Source organism: Idiotropiscis lumnitzeri, chromosome 3 (genome assembly GCF_059441095.1).
Source record: "Idiotropiscis lumnitzeri isolate Australia: NSW breed Sydney's pygmy pipehorse chromosome 3, RoL_Ilum_1.0, whole genome shotgun sequence".
NCBI classification, from domain to species: domain Eukaryota; kingdom Metazoa; phylum Chordata; class Actinopteri; order Syngnathiformes; family Syngnathidae; genus Idiotropiscis; species Idiotropiscis lumnitzeri.
In genome coordinates this window covers 14,369,993-14,387,387 of record NC_142393.1, presented here as the reverse complement: position 1 = coordinate 14,387,387, position 17,395 = coordinate 14,369,993, and the positions used below count along the sequence as shown (strand labels likewise).

The window sequence follows — 17,395 nt, the reverse complement described above, 5'->3', positions numbered from 1 at the left end:
AGGTTTGCACTTCAAAATACAAAGTAGCTCAGCTGGAAGCTGCAAAATCTACGCCACGGTAAATAAAATGAGAGAACAATGGAGGAGAACTAAGGTATCCTATATTTACTTCTCAGCAGGTGGTATCTGCTCAGCAAACTTGGCCGACCAGGTTAGTTTGAAGCACACACACTCACACTCATCACGAACGTGTCGCTGCAGACGACACACAGACGGCTCTATTCAGGAAGTCCTAATATGGGCAGAGTTTACGAGCCCCTTAAAGGAGGCCGTTTCGTGTGTTTCAAAGGTCAGCTGACTTAGAATTGTTTTGTGTTTTATTAGATGGCATGATTTTAGTTATTTATCAGTGGATAATGTGGGACCATATTGAAACAGATTCTATTTTGAGTCAATAAATTACGCTTAAAAAGATGGTTATAATATTTTTTTAAGCAGGGTTGATTTTATCACAAATCTCAATTCAATGATTTGTTCTATTTTCATATGTAGACGTTTTGAATGTTTTTGTGACATCGACATCATATAACAGGTGTGGTACCGGTTTGCCCGCCATGTGCATGTCTGATGTTGCATACTGCGGTCCAAGGGATGCTCAGGGAAAATTAGAGGGAACATTGGTTCTCAGCAGACACTTCTTCATATTCAAATCTTTCGGAGTTACCTCACATGGCATATTTTCAGAAAGGTTGTCAGGAGAGAGTGTGAGTTCTCGTGCAAATACATATACCTTCCATCCCACTCCAGATCGCATCTACGTTTTGATACGCTCGATTGAATATTGTCAGGTTTAGTTGCATTCGCCCACTTTTACGACAGCCCTGTGACTGCCGTGGCTAATTTCTTGACAGTTGAAAAATCTCTACAGAAATCCACAGCCAGCCACGTTTGCCCATGCCATCCCCCCCTCGCATTGTTTCGCAGTCATCCAGTTGTGGCCTACAACAGCCCTCGGGGAAACATTCTAAAGTAGCCTAACATGCTGCTGTATTGGTTACGCCGAAATTGTGTTTCTAGCGACACAAGTGAGTAGCAAGTGTGAGTGTGAAAGTTTTCAATAGGAATATGTCAAAGAGGAAGCATACCAAGGGAATGTTCTCCATTTCCTCGCCTTCCCCCACATATTTCCCAACCTGATTACAATTGTCACGCTCTCACTCAGGCCTCACTCTGCTGTCACTCTGTCCTTGTTCTCACCTCCCAGCCTTCAATGTGAGACTGCAGCTGTTCCAGGGCCTCCAGTTTCTCCATCTGCCGCTTCGTCTCATTGATGTTGGAGCAGACAGCCTTCATGGCCTGCAGAGCCTCCTCGACAGCAGGATAGTCCGCATGCTTCTTCGGGGTCCGCTTCAGTAACTCCTGCGGTGGACACACGGGTGCGATTTAGGACCAAGACTTTCAACATTTATCACCTGAAATCAACGACTAGAGCAGAAGCGGCAATTAGTATCTTAATAGCCACCAGAATAAGAGTAAGAGATTTATCTTCAGGAAATTTGAAAAGTTGGTTTGACTTTAATTCTTCTATCCTTGGCAAAATTGTCACATAAAATTGGATATCTTTTATGACATGTAATTATTATGTGGATTATTGTAATTAACACTTGGGTTTCAAACTAATGTAACAGATATATTAAAAAAAATATATACGCCTATGCAACACAATGATAAAGTGCCATTTTAAATCAACTAAATAACATATGACTATGTCTTGCACAATAAAAGATGGTTTATCATAGTCTACAATCAAATCACTGAAATTCAACAAAGGAGTCCAGTTGCTTAACACATTTTCAGTTATTTTTATTGACTTTGTGGCAGTAAGTTAAAAAGAATGTCATCGCCAATTATTTGATTGGGCTAACAATATGGTTCTTTCTTAAAAAGCAAAAAAATAAATAAATAAATTAGAGGGATCCCCCTCCCCCCAAAGTGAGCCATTTGGCATCAACTTCTACTTAAATTCAAGCTACCAAATCTGCTTCCTTACCCTAGATTAGAAATCGGGTCAAATTATTGCAGATAGTCAAATCAGGCCAGATGGAAATACGTTTTTTTTTTTTGTGGACTTACCGTACCTAAAGAAGGTCTTGTGTCATTAAGCTCTTCCTCGCATAGAAAATTGAAAGTTGGTTATCGATATGAATATAAACCTTAAAAAACAAACGTCTAAGCATAGTAAATAAAGCACATGCTACAGAATTTTTACAATCTCGGGTGTGTTTTAGTGACTTTTTACCTTCAGTAGCAGCGGGTATTTGCAGATCCTCTGGATGGGAGTGAGAAGATAGCCCTCCAATGGAATGTCTGTGCTCTTCTTCCCTCCCAGTAGCATGCAGTGCTGGAGAAGAAGCAAATTCATGCAAAAAATACATAGAATTAACATGAAGCGACACTGAGGAGCATTCTTATTTTTTAAACAGAATGGAAGGGTGGAAGTACGCAGAAAGACGCAGGCCAGAGGTCTGTCGTCGTGTTGTTGTCAACATAACTTGGGGAAATTGGCAGAGGTAGAATCACACTTCATTCTTAATTTTTCACTTTCATTTTGAGTGTGATTGCGAATGAAGATGATTTGGAAATGTATTGCTCATTCTCGTGTTTTTTAGTTCTTAATGAATTATTTAATCAATTTGCATAAAAAAAAAATCTGTGATGTGGATGAGGTTATTTCTTATAGTCAGAGTGCCTGTTGTGTTCTTCTAGCAATGGTTCTGATTTCAATTCAGAACAACATGTGCAACCTCTCTGGGCTGTGATCCGTTCTTGTTGAGGAGGAAAGCTAGGGGGTTGCGGCACATTTTATGAATAATTTTTTTAGACACAAATTGTTACATGTTTATACAGTGTGAGTCATGTCCCTGGTAACAAAGCATGTCATGCGAGACTAAAGTTTTGTTATCAATGAAATGGAATTTATGTCATGCGCTCAAATGCTCATATTGTGGAGAGAGTGAATCCCGGTGCTCTTTCTCAAGGCATTAACATTTGTCGTGTTCTTGCAAACCTCCATTTAAGGGGAAAAAAAGTATACTAAACCACAACATCCTGTCACTATGATTTTATCAGAAATTCTGAGTATCATTTCGCACTTTCAAGTCTGCTTCCGCCAGTTTTGAGTTGCAACATCGCACGGCCATGTGTCAACTTACAATAACACGTAGCGATTAGATAGATAAAAATCCAGAGCCTTAATTTAATTCTTGTCATTCAATGGAAGGGGACATTTTGTAAAATCCGTTGAATAGTTTAGTCAAACGCTCCTGTCACCGCTGTATTGTCATTTTCAGGCTCTTCCCAATTCAGTCTGGTGGTCAGACACCATCTCTATATTTAAGAGCAGACTTAAAAGCTTCCATTTTAGTAACGCTTATACTGTAGTTAAGGTTGGCTCAGGCTTGTCCTGAATCATCCCGTTGTTATCCTGCCATATGCTTTGACTCCTTGGGGATTTCCCATGATGCACCAAACTGTTCTGTCTCACACCATCTCGGTCACATTCAGAATGATGTTTCGATCATTTTTCGGGGAGTACCAATTACACTAATGTTGCATTTTTTCTTGTTGAAATGTTATCACAAAGTGGTAGCAAAGTCGGGACGATGACCACAGAGCCAAAAAAAAAAAAAAAAAAAAAAAATCAACTAAAACAATCAGTACAGGAAGTACAGAGCAGTAAGGGCAAATTGCGTCAGCAATAAATCAACAACAAGGCTGAAATTGATTCTTTCTACTTCCATTATTTTTTTATGGGATTACTAGATTATAAAACGTCAGCCAGTGTTAACCTCAGAGATCCCATTGTACCACGACTATCATTGTTCATTGCTTGCTTTGCCCAATTCTGTTCGATCCCACTGACCAAAGCAGACGGCCGCCTGACAAATTGGTTCTGTTGAAGATTTTTCCTTTTATTTCCACAAAGTACTTGTCCGTGTAAAGTTCTGTTGAGTCTCTTTTATATGTATGGAACGTGGTCTATATGAAAAAATAAAATAAAATTGTCGCTTTACATATAATTAGCATTGAACTGAAGCTAAGTGATTTAAATTGGGGGTTGTGCAGCATTTGTGCGTGGAAATAAATCCCTTAAAAACAGAATGGAAAATTCCCCCCAATCTTTCTCAAGCACCCCACTTTTTAAATCCAATCAAGCGCAGCGCTTCGCTCTTTTTTTTTTCTACTTGTTTACAATCTGCCAGCCTAAAGCGAAAACTCCCCCAGTTCTCCTTCGGTTCTTCACTCTGACCTCCTTTTTTTTTTGCTTTTAACTTCTCTTCTTCTTCTCCTCCAATGTAATTAACACTTCATTTTTTTTACATGGAATTCCAGAGGTTTCCTTCTTTGTGTGATTCAATTAGCATGAAAATGGTCGCATTCACAGGAGGAAAATTACACTGGAATTTAACACTGCAGAAAATGACCCAATAGCAACATGCAGTAAATCCCACCAGTGACACTTTTGGCTTGAATCGCAGCTGTGGCCTTCCGGTGTGGAGTTTGAATGTTCTCTGTATGCTTGTGTAGGTTATTGAAGACTCAAAATCTTCCTTAGATGTGAAAGTGAATGTGGGTGTTCCCTGTGTCGCGTCCAAAATAAGATGATATTTTATAAATTACATTTAATGGCCATTCACGTTTACAAATGCATTAAATTAAACACGGTAAAGCAAAAAATATTCACATCAAAATTAACTTTCATAACACTGGACCATTACTGCTATCAGATTAATTCCATTTAATATTATATATTGCTGGCGTCGTAGGTCACAAATGTATGGGTGACATTTTTACACATTCTTAAGTATTCAAAATGTCTTGCTCGCTTTCACGATGAAATGCTAATGGTTGAACAAACTTGCCATTTTTGGGGGTCTCCAGAAAAGTATCTACTTTGGAGATACAAGGTTTTGGCCCGACGCCAACGATAACCTTTCTTTTGAAAAAGATGTGACAGAAAAAGCAACCAGCAAAAAGGCAGAGAAGACTCAAACCGCATGAGCTGGTAAATTGTTGATGCTTTGCACTGAGCTGGTGACACGTTACAAGACGTTATGCATGAGGGTAGTTAGATCTCCAAGCTTTGTTACGTTGTTGTTATTATATCACTTTAGCAGAATTCGACTTTGGAGGTTTATTGTATCTTGTTCCTCGACATTCTTTTTAGTAACAATGTTTCTATTTTGTTAAAGGTTACGAGACCAAGCCAATGGCGTTGTCCGAGCTCAATGTGATACATAAACGGAATTTTATGAGCATAAATGGAGGATCAGTTAGCCACAATGAAGACTGAACAGTAAAGCCCAAATCTGAGCTGCGAGTGTTTGTGCACGTTGCAAATGTTGGTTTTTAATCAGGAGTCCTAAAAGATTGCAAACGGAAAACTGTTAGCGCCCATTAAAACTGTTAGCGAATGTCTAGCAAACGTATTTACGATCATTTACGACCTTGAACGAACCCTGAATCAAACAAACACTCGCCAACCTTCGCCGCTCAGAGCGTTTCAGGCTTTAGTCAAAAGTCAACACCAACATTGTTACTGTGATCCCGCTGTTTCCAGACCTTCGTGTCAGAAGAAAGCCACGGCCGCAAACATCTGGCAGCAACAAACTCACGTACATCGGATCATTCTACCAATCCCATCAAGTCTGCCAGCAATACACAGCTGGCTGACCCCAGCTCCCCTATCTCCCCAGCCCCTACAAGTCTGCAGAAGATTTCCTCAGCAAATCCTGGTCACCACTTTGAGCTCATTGTCGAGGGCCCAACGCTTGGGGTGTCAAAACATGGAAACAGCTGGCAGCGGATACACTACAAGAGGATCACACAAAAGTGACCTTGATAGCGGTTACATCCTGTCCGGGCAGGAAGAACCCCTATCACCCTGTTATGGTCTCAGACTCTTTATGCAAGTGTTAAAACATGGAAATGGATTTGACATAATGAGAGGAAAAAGAGGAGGAGGGAGATGACATTAGAAGAAATATGTCACAGGGAGATTCAAAGAGACGAATGACGACGGCAGTCGGTGGCAACAAATGAGGTCGAATGTAAGGACAAGCACCAATAAGGAATATCTAATGAAGGAGTAAGTCAAACTAATAATCCTAAAAGAAAATTGAGAAGAGAGTGCAGAAGTACAACAACGGCATCGACGATGGCAAAACGGGTTTCTTACCAGGAGGAAGGTCCTGATGTGCGGTATCTTGTTTAGCTCCATGAGGAGCCGCAAAGCCTTCTCATGGTTGCTGCAGTACTCGCCATACACTGAGAAACTCTCCCTCTGCCAAACAGAAACAAAAAATACAAAATCTTATATTGTTATGCAGGTTGTTAATAATGACACGTCAAGTGTATTGTGAATGGTTATGGCACCTGATTGGCCACAGACGAAAGCCTGATCCCTTTACGAAACTTCTTTTTGTGTTCTCTTTTTTGTGTAAAGTGATACATTGGCCTCTGGAAATACTCTACAGCCATTTGTCATACATTATTCACAGAGCTAGCATTGCACAAACAATGCTTAGACACCATTAAGACCACAATTGACCCTAACCCTTGTCTGCCTTCTGTTGCGAAACCTTTTTATGTGCCGACGGTGAGCTAAAGTCGTTAGAATGTGATGCCATGTAAAACTGAGGTCAGTACGTGAAACTGGCTTATGAATGAGACACGTATCAATTACAACGGCTTGAACTCCGCTTTGCACAAAGTTTTCCCGACACATGGACCTCAAATAAAAAATATTAAGACTATTAGGATATGAAGGCAGCAGAATCATGACCCTGAGCTCATGTGATTCGAAGTTGAATCAAAATTTATTTATTAGTGGATTGTGTCAGAAATGGCATCCAGCATAAAAAGCCTGACAGGAAAATCCAAAAGTCACTTCAGGTATACTTTGAAATGCATGCCTCTAATGAATAAAATAAGCACAAAGCTGCATTTGGAAGGGTGATTGAAGCATGTTTTGAAAGCACCTCAGGAAAGAGCGTGGTAAGCATGAGGTTAGAGCAGGCGTGGGTAAACTACGGCCCGGGGGCCACATGCGGCACGTTAAATGTTTTAATCTGGCCCGCCGAACTTGAAAACAATTAAATGAATAAACCTTGTTAATGTTTTATTTTGTAAATAGTGCGTTTTTCCAGAGACAAATATATTGCTGTAATGCTTTTGTTCACTTTCATTTAAAATTATTATAAATATTTTTTTCTCCAATGAGGTGAGATTACCAAAACACTCCATCCACCTGCTCCTGGTCCGGCCCCTCTGTCAAATTTTAGAACCCATTGTGGCCCGCCAATCAAAGTTTGCCCACCCCTGGGTTAGCGGTTCCACTGTTTTGTATCTCGCAAACACATTACAAAAGCTAAAAAAAGAGCACGGAAAGTCGTAATTGAGCCGAGTGGTATTTAGCAAATAAATTGTGACATCATTCAATCTGCAATAATCATTTGCATTCTCAATCGCAAACCTTTCATGCACAAACACCAGAAGTGCTTAGGAAGTTAAAATATGCTCACAAGCAAAGCCTGATCTGAAATATTTTCAGTCCTTGGATGTCAACAAAGAGTCACCTCAAGTACACATCAAGTAGTGTTATTTTATTCACCGGGTTGGACCTAAACATCAGGACGGCGGTGAAAGATATCTTTTGTGCCCAGAATAGCTCCCCAAGTCATTGATATAGGTGAAGCTTTATCTAAATTCTTCTTCACTGGAATGTTATTCCGAACGCTAGATGAGAGGGTTGTGTCACGCTCTGAGAAGTGAAAGCATAATGGCTGTAGTTCAGAACGTATAATGACGTGAGTGTTGGAGGACTCGCTGAAGAGACGCCCAGATTGAGCAAATATTGACGCCTCTGATTTCTCGTCCAACATGCAATTACTTTTTGGATTTAGGACAGTTGGAGTTACCCTAAGGGCAGAGTCTTCAAGTGTGATTTATTGACTCCAAGAACTTTGACGCAGCTAAAGAAAGTAACTTGTAGCATCGACATTCATGCCGATAACGACGCTTCCGCAACGGAACGCTCAGCCTTTTGAATAGTAACGATCATCCATGATTGGCAGCTGCTTTTATGGAACAATGTGGGAGGTTAATCAAATCCCAGTCATGGTGTTGACCTCGGCCAGGGGTCAAGGGCTACGACCGGAGGGTGCCAGACGGGGCCGACCAATTGGCTGAGAGCTATCAGTGCTGAAGGTGACGAAGGTCATGGGCTGCAAAAGGAAGTGTAATAGATATGCGGCTACAAAGGGAAGCGCAATACCTCCAAAGCACAACACATCAACTCTGCGCCACATGTCATCGGAAACACATTCACTGTAATAATGTGAAGCCTTTTCGCATAACACACAAAAAAATTATTTAGTGTATTAGACTGTACGTAGTGTTTTTATAGCAAAATAAAACATTTTCAGAAGGTTACTCATAGCACTCGGCTGTTTTGGGGAGAGTGTTGGCATGTCTCCCAAACTCGTGGCTAAATACTGGACCGTTTGCAAGAAGAAAAATGAGCAAGTAAGGATCTTTACATAACTTTTACCTGTTTATTCTATTTTCCACAGGACTCGTGTTATAATAATGTTGAGCTTTTAAAGACTGATTGCAAATAAGTGAAAATAATTCCAGATTCTGATCTTTCGAGTTAATTCTCGTGAAATCAAGTTAAACTGTGTAATGCGGTTTGAATCATGTGGGGATCGGTTGATTGATTTGTGCAGAGGCCATTATGTCTGTCTGTCTTTTTAAAGGAATTTGAACTATGTGAATGATTTTAAATTTGAAAGTACCTTTCAAAAATGTACTTGCACACAATATATTTATTTAATAATACTGCGAAAGTCTAATTTCCATGCTTTCTGCTGACACGGTGCAATATCACATTAGAACATTATATTTAACTGCAATTAATTACTCTTTACTGTCATTTCACAGGTTTTGATTGATCACTTTGAGTCAGTATTTCGAACAAAAATCAGTATTAAACACTGCTTAAAGTCATCCATCTTCTTTCCTGTCATAGTTACTCACACTTTTTTTTCCAGTAAAGTTCAGTTCCAAATCCTAGCACCTCCTGCTTGCACATCCACTGTCTGACCTTTCAGTGGCCCGGTCTGACCACGCAATGATGGAAAAAAAGGCTCCTGTAATCAATTTTCCACCCTGACAGACGGAACGGCCTCGGCGTCTCAGGCACATGTGTGAAGGTCTCATCTGACGAGCCAATTGAAGGAGTTATCAACAGACACTAACAATGAAAGTCACTTTATGCAGCAATCGATTACTGACTTTTTTGGGACATATAACTATAGATATAATTACATTATAATTTCGTTCATGGAAACGACATTTTAATTATTACATTTCCAAACACGGAGTTGGAAGTGCCAGTTGAGTACCCTTGTGGTGGGTGGGGCTAGACAAGCTGTTGTCCATTGATGAATTCACAGTGCTTCTACTAAAATACTGTGGCTTGTGATCAAATCAGTCACATTTTACATTTCCGTTCCTTGGCCAATTATTTTGGAAAATGAACACATGCTCTCATATGCGCTATAACAGGTGTGGGCAAACTACGGCCCGGGGGCCACATGCGGCCCGTTAAACGTTTTAATTAGGCCCGCCGAACTTGAAAAAAAATAAATGAATAAACCTTGTTAATGATTTATTTTCTAAATACTGTGGTTTTTCAAAGACATATATATTGTTGTAATGCTTTTGTTCACTTTCATTTAAAATTAAATCCCCAATCACCCATCTGCTTCTAGTCCGGCCCCTGTGTCAAATTTTAGAACCCATGGTGGACCACCAACCAAAATGTTTGCCCACCCCTGCTCTATAATGTCACAGTATTTATGCATTAGCGGTGGAAAAAGAAGCGCAAACATGTTTTTATTCACTTCGATAGGGTGTTGTGTTGCTGTGTGTGGGGGTTCACATGCTGTAAATGTGTGGAAAAAATGCTGGACCAAGTATATAAAAAAAAAAAAACTTAACAAATTACAGTAACTGTATAACTATATCCTGTTAATGTCTTTTAAAAATTGCAACACATATTCCGTCCTACACATTCCCATTGAGTGTGCTTCAGTCATGACAAAATGCATGTCCCCGAGCGGCAACACAATTATCACAGCTCTTGTGTGATAGCGGTTGAGCGTGATTGTTGAAAGATGCGGTTTAAAGTTCCAGCATCACTGCAGCAGACCGTGGCACAGCACCCAGCCGCGACACTCAAAGGCCTCAGTGAAAGTCGACTTGAAAATACTTGGTCAAAGCAAGACAAAGTGAGGGAGCGCGAGCTGGAGATGGAGTGCGACCAGCAGAAAAGGCATTGTCCCCTCACAGACTGACACAGCAGCTCTTCCTCCCGGGATACAGACTCTTCTTTGTGTGTCCCCCAGAGGCCATACGAGTTCAAACAGAGGGGAGCGGTGGTAGGTGGGTGGAGTGAAAAGCAGGATGGATGGGTGGAATGTTTACAGAGAAAGCGCCAAGGAGACACTCCAAATATATTAGATGTCGTTTATATGACACTAAAGTTACATCACTTACTTCAAAAGTTTACAACACAAATCGATTAGTGCTGTTCTTAAGATAGCTCGATAATGCTGGATAAAAGTCATTTACAAAACGGATCCCAGTGTGGCCCATGAATCAAAAGGTTTGCCCATCGACAGTTGTTCTAACTGACTTGACCAGATGTTTTCGTTCAAGCCGTTCGACTTAAGAGTGAGGACACAAAAAAGACCCCTTTTCATTTGCATCATGCCACTTCTTAAACGACTCTTTACCGGATACGAATCAATGTATTTATTGACTAGCTCAGTGTTACCTCCTAAAAAAGTTGACATTCAGAATTTTCGAGTAGAAATTTAAATTTCATGCAGTCATTTGTGTGCATTTCCAAAGCATATGATGATTTTTTAAAAAAATGTAATTCGTGATCGAGTGTTTTTGCTAACTACCAGAAACCTCCTCGTTTTCAAATGATCTAGTAGGTCAACTGGAAAATATCCTAGCACGAGACAAGAAGATATGCAGTAGTTTTCTCTCTAGGTTGGTTGCGCAGCTCGGTTACATCTAAACATGTTGAATGACTAAAGAAGAGAGAAGATGGAGAATTTCAGGAGGGGGGGGGGCAAGCGTGTGCCTGTCTCAATGAGTAGGGGGGTGCAAGAGAAGGGTGCCAGAGGCAAAGTTAAAATGAAGGTGATTTTCCATACATCTGCGGTTGCGGGTGAAAAGTGTGCGTGTTATGCATGCCCACGTAGTTGTTGTTTGTGCATTTCGCTTTTATTGGACTTACAAACTGGAGAAACACATGTCCCAGTGCATGATGGGGCTGAGGTTCAGGCTGCAGGATGGCCTCCACCGAGGACAACACCTCTTTGTGCAATTCCAGGATGTCCTCAATGTTGGAAAAGAGAATCTATAAACAGTGGGATGATTTAAAGGGAGAGGATAGAGAGGAACAGGGAGATAAAGGAAAAAGGAAAGGGGTGAGGAAGGAAGTGGTCAACACATGGATCAAGAGGAGGGGCAGAAAGGTAAAACAGGAAAAATAAATGCAAAATCTTGACTTAACCTGTTTAAAAAAAACAAAATCTGTCCTACCTTGACGTGTTCAGGTGACAGACATTGTTGGTCATCTGCAGTTTGTCTGATTCTGTGCAAAAATGCCTGGGAAGGGAAAAGAAAATATGGTCGATATATAAGTGTGTTGGACAAAACACTACGTACTTATTTGAGGAAACACACATGACATGGAAAGAGTCCAGCCCCCGTTTTGCATTTCTGAAGTTTAGATGCTGAAATCTTGGTTCTTCTCGCTGATTGCAAAACGTGGACGCATACATTGCCCGCTTTGATGAGTCCGTTTAAAGGGGAAGTCAACCCCAAAATTGTCTTTGCATTTTTTTAAAAAAAATATTGTTCAGCCTCAGATAATAAATTAAATGGAACTTTTTTATTTATATTATTATATATTTACTCCATTTTTTTCTCTCGGTACATTCGGACACCGCTAGAAAAATGCCATGACCCCTTAATAGTGCAGTATATAGGGAATGGAGTGGACATTCAGACACAGCCACAGACTCTCTTCGACTTGGTTTACGGTGATCAATGTTTCCAACCTCAAAATAACAGCACCAGTCATCGCAAGACATTAATAAACAACAACAATAGAGAACGAGAGTCTTCTGTATTTCCTTCTCAACGTGTGGCTGTCGGCCACAGTAGGGAGGACATTTTCTATTCTGTCCAGCAAAAGTCAGAACTGTGCCATGTTCTGCATGTGTAATTCGTTGGTGGGATACGCAGTGTCGCGCCGCCATGATGTCATGTTTATTGCAGTCATGGAAACACAAATGAATCCGCATTCATCACCCTAATTCAACGTCTGGATCTGAACTGAACTACATGATATTACGTGCCACTTTTTTGGGGTTGGTTTAATTTGTGTGCTTTCTGGCACTGCGTATAAATTCTGCAGAGTGAGTTGATGTTGAAGATAGAAACAAAAATAACTGCTTCCAATATGACAACCTTATCAGGTTCACTTCACTCACGTGCACGTTTGCGCTTGCATGCTGGCCAGTCGCAACTGTGACATGTGAACAAAGAAGGATGTGAATCTTTCTTCTGCCATCGCTTCCCCATTATTCTGTCCATTATCCCTTATCTGACAGTCTTAAACCTCGTCTCCCTTCCACCCGTCTGACTTTCAACCTAAGCTCCAGACAACCATCGTCTCGAAAAAAAAAAAAAAAAAAAAAAAGGAGGGATAAAGCAGAGACATCAATTCCAAAACCACCAAATGAAAATTTTACCCACACCCTCCTCCTTCCTCATCTTCCTTCCTCTTCTTGTCAATGAATGGTGTTGCACTTTATGAGTCTTGCTAAGGGCCAAGACCTCGCCCTGCCTGTTGTGATGGCACAGAATGGAGACTCTTGGAGAGTTTTAGAAAATCACCATACCTACCGCCACTGCCCGATTGACACTTAAAGGTATAATGCCACCAGATTGAAAGTAACCAAAGATTTTTTGGGGGTTGCCACATGCTGCTGTGAAGTCTAAATGTACTTCTAAGCCACTGTACTTCAAAACATAATTCCAATGAAGTTAGGACATTGTGTAAAATATAAATAAAAACAATACAATGATTTGAAAATCCGTTTCTGCTTTTGTTCAAAGTCAAGATATTTAATGTTTAAACTGATAAACTCTATTGTTTGCTCTGCATAAATTGACTGAAATTGGTGCCGGCAAGCACTTGCTTTAGTAATAATCAATTCCACCCAGTTGACAGAATTCATTTTTATCATTTATATTATTAGTCATTGTGCGGTCATTTACTCATCAGCGAGTTTGTGCAACGGCAGAACGCAAAAATGAAGAGCGACATTAGCACTAAAACAAAAGCTAACTGAAGCTGGAGAGGTAAAGTACATTTCAGCTTTGTACCGTTTAAAATAGATTTGCATAGAACGTTTTAATGTCACCATTTGAGCTAATTTTGCCAAGTTAACGCTCAAAAGCTACAAATGACCTTTCAAATTTCAAGCAAAGTAAAATCAATTCTTCCCATTCCACAATGAGTGAAGCTCCGCCCTTTAGGTAGAGCAACAACCTGACTGGTTCCCTAATGGATGGCTTCCAAAAAGTAGCGCAATATAAAATCTATTATATTTATATGATTCACAATGGAAACATCTAATTGTACCCATTTGAACTTCAGTAATCAGTAATCAAGGCCACTAAAATCGGTCATCTGGGTGTCAATGGCAATTGCAGAGAAGCTTCAGCCCTTACGAGCGACTGCAGCATGCAAATTGTTTTGACACTGTTATTTTAGGTTAAAATTACATGTAGCTGCTTCAAGCTCAAGTCAGGTCTAGTAAAACACTTTATGTGCCATAAAAATAAACTCCAAGTGTTACTTACAGTAGCTCCCCCCTCCACAAAGAAGGCCAACACTTATAATCAAACATTTGCCTACAAGATTGAAGTCATTATCATTTCTGAGGCGACCTAAATAGAATGCAAAAACAGTGAGGTGCCACCTCTCTAATTAAAACCGGCGATAAAGGGAATCCTGAGTTGGGTTACTGGCTTTATTTTGGGGAGAAACCTGCAGTACTTTGTGCTTGAGGCATGCACTAATTATTTTTCCCCCCATATGGCAATTTGACACAAGTCCACACTGAAGGGTTCAATCAAGTGAGAAAGTGCCTCGTGCCAAATAAGACATGAAGCGTCTGATAAGGATTATTGCAGGCTAAGAGAGAGCAAAAGAGGAACAAATAAAATAGGGGAAGTGTTGAAAACCAACAAAAAATATCCTACGAAAAAAAAATGTGCTCCACAGATGTGGTGATAGGACAGATTCGAGTGGTGGGCTGCAGCAACAAAGAGATCCTTTCAGTCCAGTTCTCACCCAATTGGCCATCCTCACCCAGGATTGTGTTGGCTGTTGCCATTGTTCCATTACAAAGCACACAGGTTTGTTTAGAGAGAAAATTTCAGTCTTTCTCCATCCACCACCCGTCTCAGACTCTGACATCAGTCGATGGAGCAGGGTTGTGCACGCACGTACAAAAACATATGATAAGTGAGGTGTCAGAAATCAATCCTTTGATCGTCTTGACTGAAATAATTGGAGAGTACGATCGCAATCAAAAACAGACCAAAACAAAATTGGCCCCGAGTAGAATACAGACCACTGCCAGGACTGAACAATCCGAAACATGTCCAACATGCTGTAGGTTGCAGTAAAGTGCAGCACAAAACGCTTTTTCTTTCATCACAGCTCCGTCAGCGGAACTTGGCAGATCACTGCCCCACTCAACACCAGTACAAGCAGACTGTCAGGTTAAAACAAAAACAACAACAAAACAAAAAATAATGTGCAAATACATTCCTTTTACTGCATTTTTATCAGCATGAAGAAAACACCACTTCCAAAACACTTCCTACTTATATACGCGTCCTACAATATAAGTAAAGACGCGTTTTCTGCACTGTGGGTACATCGAAGGCAGCTGAAAGGGGACATATGACAACCATCAACACAAGCTTCATTCGCTCCAAGAAGACAGTACCACCAAGGACTTCATATACATTAAGATATGATCTGAATATTGAAAATGCTATCCCTCACGCAGGCCGTAGCTAAGCTGCTTGCTGCTGGAGTCGGGAAAAGAAAACGCTGTAACTCGATTCTCCCCTCTGGACAGCGTTGTTGAGCTCATTACTTCTTAATCAACATACACACTCAGAGGCAAAAAGACGCAGCTGATGGGCCTTGTTTATACTCTCCTGTCCCCATCTCAGATGACCTTTGCGGGGTTTTTTTTCCAGGCTTGACGGTGGTGAATAGTGAGGTCCGATGTATTAAGGTAGAATCTTCGGATTGGAAAACACAAGGTTTACTGCAATTGGATCGTGGAAGTGAAAAATTAAAATTAATGTGTCCATGTTAACTGAGGATGAGCATTTGACAAAAAGTGATTTGATGGACTACGGGAACGATTAAAGATTAGTCACCATTATTTGTTTTCTCTGAATGTTATAAATAGGTGTGTGGATATGCCCCATTCCCATAATGCATGCTGTTTTTTTAAGACACACACAACCATGGACTTCAATTAGTAGATCAATCTATTATCATCACAAAGTACCTTCATTATATGAGTCTAATTTACATTATAATAACCTGTCATTTACAACCGGATAGAAAGAACAACTCACTTAGTTAAATTACATTTTCATAAACTGAAATTACATCTGAAGTGTTACGCTACAAATGTTTGTGTCGAGGGATTGTAATGCAGTTGATAAATTTTCTGAATGAAATTAACACATCGGCTACATAACTCATAGTTTAGTCCTGGGAGCATTCATTTAGTCATTTATAATATAATAACAAATGGTTCTTGGCTTGGTTCCTGCGGTAGCGTTTGATTGCTTGCAGACTACGCATGCCGTGAAACTAGATGGCGACATCCATCAGTGTGTTCACAATAGCAGTTCAGATGGGACACAAATTCATCTTGTGAACTGCCAGCAAGGACTCGAGAGAGATGTCGCACATGACGGCCTCTTGCCAGAAGGGCGGCGGGCTGTGAAGGTAAACTGCTGATGATGCAATCCCACGGGAGGCGAATAACAAGCCCGTGTAGCGCTTCCTAGTACAACTCGGGTTGTGCGTTGAAAACACTCATGTCAGTAAACTAAAATTGTCCGTACAATAGCATACAACAGAAATGAAAAAATCGTAAAATCGGGCTGTCAATGTCAATTCATCATTGCTTTTAAGTTTTAAAGCACTGGTTCTGAAAACAAAGATAACTGCAGAGTAATTCAACATTTTATAAATATAGTACAGTTTGAAGACAAAATGAAAAAGGTGATTTTTTTTTGTTGTTGTTTTCATTAATTTCAAGCATTTTTATTCAACACTGCTACAAATTTAGAGCGATATAAAAGAAAACTGTGAACTACTAAAAATGGACTCCGTGGGAATTATGAATATGCCAGAAAGGAAATTTTACCCCCCCAAAAAATGCAATAAAATGTTCTTTGCGCCTTCACTAGTTTGAAGATGGCATTCTCATGATTATTGCCGTTGTGTTAAGCAGCAAAAAAAACCTAGTTTTTGGCGATCCCTGGGGCCAATCACCGCTCACCTGTTTTCTGAACTCGAGCCATGATTGGTCGTTAGCTGAGCCCTTAGCGACTGTGATGTCATCCTCAGTCGAGAGCAAGTGACAAAATGGCCACCCCATGAGATAGCCAAAAACGGTTGGATTTTGCAGTGCAACTCATATTCCACAAACGCAATATTAATCAGAAGGACATATTTGACCAGTGGGCCTGAATACAACAAATTCTTGCAAAGAAAATCTCCGAGTTGACTTCCCCTTTAAATATTTTTGACGTTGCAAACAGCATTAACATCCTTGCGACTTGCTAATCTCCATCATCAAAAGATGACACCATTTTGTCTATGTCTCTAGGGACCGCTGCTGGAACTTCTACGGAATATATGGTACGATATTTTATATCATAGATAGGATATGTATGGCTACAGTTTAGCGTACCCGGAATTAAATTTTTACTGTGAAAGATTGATTGATACGTAATGCCATTTTCAGCTGTTGAGTATTTTCGCAGCAAAAACGAGAACCAGTGTGGTCAGAAGCCGATCGGTGTGGCGATATTATGAAGAAAGCAAACACTGGTTCTCACATGACGAGAAGCATCGCATGTGTATTTCCTAAAAGTATGTCACTCGATGCATCTTTGGCTCAAGTGCACGTAGTTTTATCTACCACAAGTGATCAGATGCAAACGCAAGTTGTGAAACTGCCCACTGCTG

At 40.4% G+C, this 17,395-nt stretch overlaps 1 protein-coding gene across 3 annotated transcripts in view; it reads right to left on the bottom strand.

Moving 5' to 3' along the window:
• prex1 (phosphatidylinositol-3,4,5-trisphosphate-dependent Rac exchange factor 1) overlaps positions 1–17,395 on the bottom strand; it is a 79,216-nt gene that overhangs the window by 48,778 nt on the left and 13,043 nt on the right. For all 3 annotated transcript variants that reach the window (XM_088290561.1, XM_088290563.1, XM_088290562.1), the window contains exons 3-7: positions 11,626–11,691; positions 11,318–11,440; positions 6,179–6,283; positions 2,240–2,341; positions 1,198–1,359 (exon numbers count right to left, since the gene is read on the bottom strand). In XM_088290561.1, coding sequence (XP_088146687.1) covers positions 1,198–1,359; positions 2,240–2,341; positions 6,179–6,283; positions 11,318–11,440; positions 11,626–11,691 — 558 coding nt within the window. The remainder of the gene's footprint in view (positions 1–1,197; positions 1,360–2,239; positions 2,342–6,178; positions 6,284–11,317; positions 11,441–11,625; positions 11,692–17,395) is intronic.